Here is a 9,926-nt window from a genome sequence, read left to right on the forward strand (position 1 = left end):
GGACGGGATTCGCAACCCGCAGATTGCGAGTCGAACGCCCTAACCACCTGGCCATGCCGGGCCAACAGAACATGAACTTTGATTGTTGAATATGAGGTGGACTAAAAAACATAGCTATATTTAAACCTTATGCACATAACTTTGATGATTTTAGTAAATATTATATTATTGAAGTTGCTTTAGTTATATATGTGAAAGCAGTTTTGCAGTTAACAAAATTCCTCAAGAATTTTAATTTTTGTTAGCAATTTTCCCTCATTTAATAACCAAATCATAAGTGTTTTGCAAATGCTTCAAAATCTATACTTTAAACTCAGACTTTGAGTGGATGGTTTCATAATTGTATCATAAAAACAAACAAAAATAAATCTCAGTTGTGAATGGCTGAGCACACATTGTTTTAAAGAAACAGAAGTAACATTTGTTACTAAACTACTGGTTAAATACATGTATGCTTATCTTCTAACTCAAAATATATAAGGATCACATGATAAAAAAAATGGCAATATCTACTTACCACACCACTACTTTCACTAACACCATTCATCTTGACTTTTGTTAGAAACCTACAAAATGGAGGTTCTTCAGGATACTGTGAGCCACACTCTATCTTTAAACTGTATATTCTATTTTCATAAGGCGTCTAAAAAAATAATCATAAAGATAAATTTCCATAAAGCTACTTGTCTGTGTTAATATGCCCATACTGTTAACAGTTGATATCTAGTTAAACCTACATTTCACAAATTCATAATACAGCAACAGGAAAATATATAAACATCTACAGGCTTTAAAATAATGTGTTCATATCATATAGTACAGAAGGAAATGAGCTTAACACCATCAATAATTTTTTTAAATTAGTATTCCAAGATATATATTCTTGTAAGATGTATTTAAGGAATGTTGCTACAACACAATATAAAAACATAAGAGGTAGTTTAATTATGAACAAGTATGAATATGTAAATCCATTGTTTTTGTTGGTGGTCCCAACTTGCATATTTTGTGAAAAACAAACAAAAAACAACATATTTTTGGGATAAAACTTTTGGCACAATTTTCTTTTGAAGACAATCTGAACATTTCCTACTTGGTGAATTACTAATATCAAGATGACCACATGATTGCTATTATACTTATATACAGTAGTCCAAAGTGTAAATCAAATAATGAATGCATGTTTTACTATCACTGATAAAGTAATAGTTTTTATTGAAAACAAATCATATTTGCAAGTAGAAATAATAAAGCAGCTAGTTTGCCAACTTATTATATACATGTTGTTTGAATACGCTAAACATAAAAAATAATATTCATTAAATAAGGATATGAGTCATCAGAATAATTTGGTGTCATCTACCATACTCACAAAACCTAACTAGGCTTAATGGATGCTTTGTCATTGAAGAAATTTTCTGTAACTTTCAAACAGATATAACTTAACACTCAAAAATGTCAAAAGAAATTATAAAAAATTCCCAACTCTGTGATTGGTTCCCAAGTCTTAAAAACTTCCTACTGAATGCCTTCAGTCAATTAATATTAACTTTTGAAACCATAAACTAGAGCTCAGACACTATTTACTCTATTATGGTGTAAAAAGTAATGAATGCTCTAACCAATCATATTTAAGCTTTTTTTTTTAAATAGGCATTCCAAAAGCTGTGTTTCATTAGAGAATGATCAAACCATTTGATGTGACATCATGCACCCAAGGCTGTACAGAAACTAAGTAGGAAAAGACAAGGGAAACACATGAAAATTGAGAAATCTATAATATATTCTCAAGGGGTGATAGTTTCTTAGACCATTTAAAACTATTCTTAAGGATGGGCAGAATAATACAAAAACCAACATTTGTGTTGCTTACAGGCAAAACTCCTTGGAGACAAGCAGGAATGGAAATTTGAACATTTTTTTCAATTTTCTTCATGAATTACACTAAATAAATACTACAAAGTGACAAGATACTAATTTTAAAGTATTTTTTGAAATTGTTGAAATTCAACTAGAATTATTAGGTTATATTTTACTATAAAGCATGACATTTATTCATATATAAAATTAACTTTAAAATTTATGGCTTCAAAAAATGCATTGGGCAAAAGTGATGGTGGAAAGATTGTGAAAAATTATAAAAACCCTCAAATAAACACACACACACACACACATATATATATTAAAATATAAAACCCATGATCTATATTTTTACATTCTAATATACCATCAAGTAGGATCGATATGGATGTCATTGCAATCTTGTCAAAATTGTATTTTGAAAATGTTTTTCGTATCATATCTTCTTTCTTTCTGCACACATAAGGTGATCACATTATCAAATTCAATGAGAAATTTAGAAATTAATTTTAACCTGTGCCCATGTCTGAATATTCTGTATAATGTGCACAGTATAAAATGCAATGAATTTTTTGAAGATACTTTCTGCTGGGCTCATAAACAACTTGTTAATTTTAATCATCTAGTAAATTTATGCACATTACAATAACAATGTCTTAAATATTTGCCAAATGACTAAAGTTTACATGAAACCTCAGTAAAAGATCTTCATTATTACCAAAACGCTAATGGGGAATACTTATAATAATTTCCTACCTTTAAATAATGAAGGAACATGTTGTATATTAAGCAATAAAAACTATTAAGTTGATTAGCATGTTTCAAAGTGTGTGTGTGTGTGTGTGTGTGTGACTTACTAGTCCTTTGCTTCTAAAATTGTCTGTTAAAAATAATAGGATCTTTGAACTACTACCAACTGATGGTAATTTTTGTCAAAAAAAATACAGGGAGAAACAACATATGATAGATTAGCTTATTCAAAATCATACCTAAATATGAATTCATTTATACACAGAGCTTACCAATAATGTCACATTTTGATGAAATACAAATAAACAATTTTTTTTAATTAACTTGTTTTTATTCAAAACTCTAATGATCAAACTAAACACTGTTATGTGTGAAGGAGGTTAAATGTCAGCAAATCATGCAAAGAGAATATATAAATTCAAATTTGCTGATTGCACAATTACTCATCCCCCTAAGTAAGTACTTTATGGAAGCACCTTTGGCAGTAATTACTGCTACGAGTCTTTTTGGACAGGTCTCTACTAGCTTTGCCCAATGGGATGGTGTAATATTTGCCCAAATTCTGACAAGTTCATTGGGCATCGTTGATCGACTGCCATAAATTTTCTATTGGATTCAGGTCAGGACTTTGACTGGGCCACTCCAAGACATTCAATTTCTTCTTTTGAAACCACTTCAGTGTGGCTTTGGCCTTGTGCTTTGGGTCATTGTCTTGCTGTAATGTGAATTTTTGATCCAGTTTTAGATTCTTGGCTGATTCAAGCATGTTTTCCTCTAGTATTCTCCTGTACTTTGCACCATCCATTTTTCCCTCAATCTTGACAAGCTTCCCAGTTCCTGCTGATGAGAAGCATCCCCATAACATGATGCTGCTACCACCATGCTTGACAGATGGGATGGTGTTGACTGGGTGATGTGCTGTGTTGAGCTTGTGCCAGACATAATGCTTTGAATTTACACAAAAAACTCAATTTTTGTCTCATCTGACCATAAAACTTTCTGCCATATGTCTGTAGTATCATTTACATGCTTTGTCACAAACTCCACACATGATTTAAGATTATTCTTTTTCTGCAATGGCTTCTTTCTTGCCACTCTCCCATACAAGCTAGCTTTGTGTAGGGAATGGGATATTGTTGATTTATGAACACTAACTCACATCTCAGACATGGAACTTTGCAAAGCTTTCAGAGTCACTGTTTGCTGCTTAGTTTGGAAGGGCGGCCTAATCTGGGTAGTGACTGGGTGGTATGAAGCACATTCCACTTCTTAATGATAAACTTCATCATACTCAAGGGGATAATCAGCAACCTCTCCTGATCTGTGCTTCTCTACCACTTTATCCCCGAGTTGTTTGGAAAGCTCCTTGGTCTTCACGGTTGGTTTGTTATATCACTATGTGACTTGTGGCTTGAACAGATGCATTTATTCTGAAGTCAAGTAAAACTACTTTGATTATACACAGACAAAGACCATTATAATTTTGTGACCTTTCAAAGTAATCTTTTGCAACTGAACTGATTTAGGATTGCTATAGCAAAGGGGTGAATATTTTTGCAAGGCACTATACATTTCATATCATCATTCTTCACTAAAAATTATTTAAAATACATGAATATCTTGTTTTAGTTAGTTACTACATTTTTATTGGTGCAAGTTCAGCAAAGAAATTAAACTGTTTTTATTCAGAAAAAAATTGAATCACCTAGAAAGTGTTTTTTTTTTTCAAATGTACATTTGTATTTCCTAGTTAAACAATTAATAAATATTAAAATTATGGACATGAACAATGTTTTTATATTTCTACAAAGTAAAACCACTTACTCTAGGTGGACCTATAATCATGCCAGTCCAATGTGTAAGGGTCATATCACTATCATCTTCCAATCCCCAGCTTATTGTCCCATCTCCAACACCTTTCTGACCCTGTTCCAGTTCCTCAAGCAAGCGAAAATTTCTTGGAACTATCACTCCTGAAACAAAAATTTTAGTTGTTTTATAATTTCCTGAAAACAAAATCATGTTGGATGTTAGATTTTTACCAAAAATCTACAAGTTCACTACTTTTTTTTTTTAATGAATTATCATTCCCACCTTGAATAAGAACTTGATGCCAAATAGCACATTTTTCAACACACATTTCAGTAATGAAATATGTAAGCTGATATTACATATTGATTAGAAATTTCAACGTTTTCCTGTAAAGCATGTTTTAGACATTATTTGAAAGACCTACCTAGCAGGTAGCATAATGTTGAAATTTTACTGAAATAGTAGGAATTAGTCATTTCATTCCACTTCTGTGTATCCACCAGATTTGATAAAGATACAATATTAGGGATCAAGAAGTCATCTAACCACATGTCCACCAGATTATTACTTTCAAAAACATATAGTAGATTAAAAACTAAAACTTAAAAAATATTTTGTTAGAATAAAAAGAACACTGACAATTATTGAATGAAAGAATACAAAAATTATTTTCATAAAAAAAAATCTGAAATTTTGAAATTGTCATGCTTTTATAACTATTAAGATTCCAAATGCTGTGGTTGATAGAAGTCTTGAACACAATCTTGTATCAAAAACCAGAGACTGTTTGGGGGTCCAGAACTACACATCAAACAGTGAGGGAAGAATTCTCAAATGGATGAGCTCCTACAAAATTAAAATAAAAGAAACACCCAATGAGAGTGTGAGAATAATTCAGCCCCAACAGCAAAGAATCTAAGACTTCATGAGAGAAAAACAATTTTGCATTTGAAGAGTTTCTAATAATCACCACTGATCTGCCAGAGACCACTATGCAGAAAATAAGTGAATTTGTCTGCAGAGGGTAAGACAGAATGTGATGAGCATACAAAATGGGAAACAGCTGGGTCATCAGCCTGATGAGGTATTAAAGATACACCTAGGTAGATAAGGAACTAAACATGGGACACAGTTAAGTAAGATCTGGAAAGCTTTGAACAACCAGCCTACTTGTGAAGTGAGATTAAATATTAGCCAAGTCATCTGAAACACTTCTTCAAACTCTGCCAGAATAAGCTAGTGGTTCACATAATCATGAAACTCTGCAATAAGACAGCAAAATTTAATAGCATGGTACCATAAAGCACCGAAGGAAGTCCAGAAGGAAAAGTTTAGAACTGACATACAATCCCAGTGTGAATAAAATGGAGAAATTATCTTTAAATCAGCATCAATGTGGATATGAAGATCACACAGAACTTGAAACAAGAAATGATTGTGAAATGATTAAGAATGGAGACCTCATTTAAATATATTACATAAATGATACCTGAAAGTGAAAGAAAAGATCAGAGATGGAGAAAAAGAGGCATTGTGGATGATAAGTTCTGAAAACAAAGGCCAAATTAAGAACTGGGGTAGTCAAAGTTTAATATCATACAATTGCCATTGAGGAGGAGGGTAGCCAACTGTACACCTGCAGGAATTTATGTGTTTCTTCCAGCTACAACCTGCACCAAATCCACCAGGAACTGACATCCAGTGGACGGTAGTAAGGAGGGTGCCTCGGCTGGAGGGGCAAACTGCAATATATATAAGAAGTGCTACATCCAACACCTGGTGGCATCTGAAATTGAACATCAGGTCCATGGTACAAAAGGTGTCACACCATCTACACCGTCAGAATGCCACTGCCCTACTCACAACTGAGTAGTACTGTACCCGCTCAAGAGGACATACCTCCATGGACCACACCCCAACAGCTAGGAACTGTGTGTTGGAGAGTCCAGAGGACTGCAGCACCAGAGACAGTGCAATAGGTGACCACAATACACTATTTTGAAAGGCAGAACAATCACATCGACAGAGTCAATCAACTAACACCTGGTGGTGCTGGTATTGTACATTAAGTCCACAGTAGGAAGAGCCTCAAACACCATGATCATAAGAAATGGGCAGCTATCCCTGTCTGATTTATTCTTGTGAGTCCAGGAGTGTACGATCCAAGTCAAACATATTTATGAAGCAAAAGACCATGAGGTATATCTACTAGCAGTCCTGCAGAACATCCCATCTTCATGGTGGACATGAAATGACCTTTTTTTTCCATAATTCATATTATGATAACCTGCATGCATAACTTTGCATTAATTATAATTAAAAGTATTCTGAAAACTCACCAAATAATTAAATTCTTTCATAAAGAGTTCTGCTCCTCCTCTCAGCTAGCAACACACAAGATGTTAATATCATCAGCAAAGTTAAACAACTTATGGACCATTTCTTTATCTATGTCAATGATGTAAACCAAAAACAGAGCAAAGGTCCTAACACTGAGCCCTGAGGTACCATATCTGTGACATTAATCCAGTTTAACTGAACTCCATTTATAACAATCGTCTGCTTTCTTCCAACCAGCCACCAAGTCAACTTATCGTCCACATCTGTAGATAATTTTCAACAAGCCTTTTATGTGTCACTTTGTCAAATGCATTCTGAAAATACAGATATACCAAATCCACAACATATACCTTCATCTACATAAGCAGTAGCCTCTTCAAAGAATGTCAAAAGTTTAGAAAGGCAGGATTTTCCCCTAGTGAAAAAATATTGAGTATCCAACAAAATTTTAAACTTTGTTAAATGAATTCATGAAACATTCTTTACTAAACTTTCAAAAATTTTTTTCCTGCCACTGATGTGAGACTAATAGGCTTATAATTACCCTTGACAATTTCTATCACTTCCCTCGGAAAGAGGAGTAACAATAGCCAACTTCCAATCTTATGGCACATGCTCACTATTCAAGGACTTACAAAAAAAAAAATATTAATAAGTGATTCGCATATCTTGTTCTTATATCACCTTCAAAAATCTTGAGGAAATATTTGGTCCAGGAGCCTTATCATTCTTCAAACTTACCAATTTTTTTTAATCAGCTCATAATTAATTCAATCTTTTTTTTTATCATGTTTCCACTTAGCAACTGTTCAAGATGAGGAATAAAGATTAAATATTCATTATCAAAAACTGTTGGAAAAGTAGATTTTAGTAATCCAGACTTCTCATAACCAACAGAAATTAAGTCTTCTTTCATCACCCCTCATTAGGTCCTACTCCAATCCTGACATTTTTGCTTACCCTAAATTTATTTAAAGAAATCTTCACAGTTAATTTTTAGGTTTTGGACTCACCATACTTAGATTTAAAAAAATATTTTAATAAGGTACCACATAAAAGATTAGCCAAAATAAAAAAGTACATTATTAGAGAAGGGGAAATACTAGTTAACCGGATTCTAGGCTAGGTGGATAACACAAATCAAATGAGAATCCAGTTGAACTTGACCCCTTCTTACAAATTGAATGCCCCAATATAGATAGGTAATTAGTGGTATTTGCTAATCAGTTAATTGATGGCTCTATTAAATAATTAGTACAGTGTTGCTCAAACCATGGTTAAACAAAATAAAAACAAAATGTGGCAGTGGATGCTGCCAGACAGTTATTCTCCTTCTAGTCAGTAGTTCGAGAAGAAAAAAAGTTTGAAGTGGGCACTGCTAGACAGTTGCTTCCTTCTATTCAGCAGTTCAAAATTAGCCCATTGTATTGTTAGTGTTTGATAACAAACAAACATAATAGCATTTAAGTTACTTGGATTGCTGGATTAATCACAATCAGTAATAAGCTAAAACCCTAATTTCAGTTAGTTGATTATTTTCATAATAATCAACTTAATCGTAAATTTGGTACAATCTTAATTTCGATTAATCGATTTTCAAAACAACTGACAACGGTAATAATCAAAAACACTAATTTTGACTAATCAATTAGCTTACATGACACTAATCGATGTATTCACTACTCATAGGTAATTGATTATATAAAATTGTCCAGTTGTAGTCCCATAGGTTAGTGTTTGGACCTTTGCTTTTTTCTAATTCAGTGTTTTTGAGAGGGACATAATTAGCAAAGTCTACTTATACAATTAAACTCTAGGATATTTCTAATGGTATTGAGGATTCTAAGCTACAGCATGACCTGTACCAATTGATAAGTTGAACAAATATCTAACACATGATTTTAAGAGGGGAATCAATAAGTTTCTGAAAAGTATAGAATGAGTTGAGTTATGTTTTTACTTATCCTGAGTAAAGCTGGATGATTAACTCAATTAATCAGTTACCTGTGAATCGATGACATCAATTAGTATCAAGTAAAAACTGATTAATCAAATTTACAGTTAAATTGATTAATGTTATAAAAATAATTAGTGTTTCTGATTATTCCAACTATCCAGTAATCAAAATTAGAATTAAACTGACTAATATCAAGCAAATAATCAGCTAATCAAAATTAATATTTACAATTATTACTATTTTTGATTACTCCAACTATTTAAGTAATCGAAATATTGCTGTTATGTCTGCTGATAGACACAAAGCCACAGAATAGGCTATCTTTGCTCTGCCAACTATGAAAATTTTTTTAGCCTATCTCGTTAGAATAACTGATTAATTGAAAACAATTCATTAATGAGCCCAATGATTAATGATTAGCAAATTTCAATAGTTCAGTTGTAATCATAGTTCAACTACAAGTACAGTCTTGAAGAACGAAATGATGCTTTGTGTCCATAGGTTATATTTATTGTAGTAAATAAAGGGTTAATGTATTGAGTCATCATTATTTAAATCACAGGTTTTATATAGATGAGAACCCACTTAAAAGCAAGCATGAATTTTATTTATGTATTTATAGACATACAAATTAGTGATTACATGTAAAAAAAGTAACTATCTCTATACATATCACCAGTAAGTATTCATTCAGAATACTGTGTATTGTTTTGGTTTACTTAGCTAATAAAAGACACCAATTCAGAAAACATTCAGAGGACTATTATGATAAATGTGGGAATGGAAGAGTTACCTTAAGAGGAGAGGCTATGATCCTTTCTTTTTTTTCAGAAAAAAAGGATCTATATGAAACTTACAAGATTATATGGAAATTAATAAGATAAAAGCCAAAAGTCTCTGATTTACCTTTGCTGCAATGTACTCTGAGGACAACAGGATGAAATTTCATGCATTTAATACTTCGAAAACCCAAGCTAGATTTATTTTTTAATCTTTATATTTTCATGTCCAGTTAAAATTTACTTATCTAGCCAAAATATTACAGCACAGGTGTCACAGTCAAATCATCTATGGCAATTGTTATAAATGAATTATCTATCTATATATATATATGAAAGAGGAAGTTTTTATTTGTTTATTTTGTTCGCAATAGGAAACCAAATGGTTGAACTTACAAATTTTTTAAATAACTTCATAATAACCAGTT

The 9,926-nt window shown here is 32.3% G+C and overlaps 1 protein-coding gene across 1 annotated transcript in view; it reads right to left on the bottom strand.

Moving 5' to 3' along the window:
• The window catches only part of LOC106465915 (ubiquitin-conjugating enzyme E2 variant 2-like), a 28,383-nt gene that overhangs the window by 16,328 nt on the left and 2,129 nt on the right, over window positions 1–9,926 (bottom strand). Inside the window, exons 2-3 of the mRNA XM_013926152.2 lie at window positions 4,435–4,583; window positions 518–643 (exon numbers count right to left, since the gene is read on the bottom strand). Coding sequence (XP_013781606.1) covers window positions 518–643; window positions 4,435–4,583 — 275 coding nt within the window. The remainder of the gene's footprint in view (window positions 1–517; window positions 644–4,434; window positions 4,584–9,926) is intronic.

The sequence above is a fragment of the Limulus polyphemus genome, unplaced genomic scaffold (assembly GCF_000517525.1).
Source record: "Limulus polyphemus unplaced genomic scaffold, Limulus_polyphemus-2.1.2 Scaffold2093, whole genome shotgun sequence".
NCBI classification, from domain to species: Eukaryota; Metazoa; Arthropoda; class Merostomata; order Xiphosura; family Limulidae; genus Limulus; species Limulus polyphemus.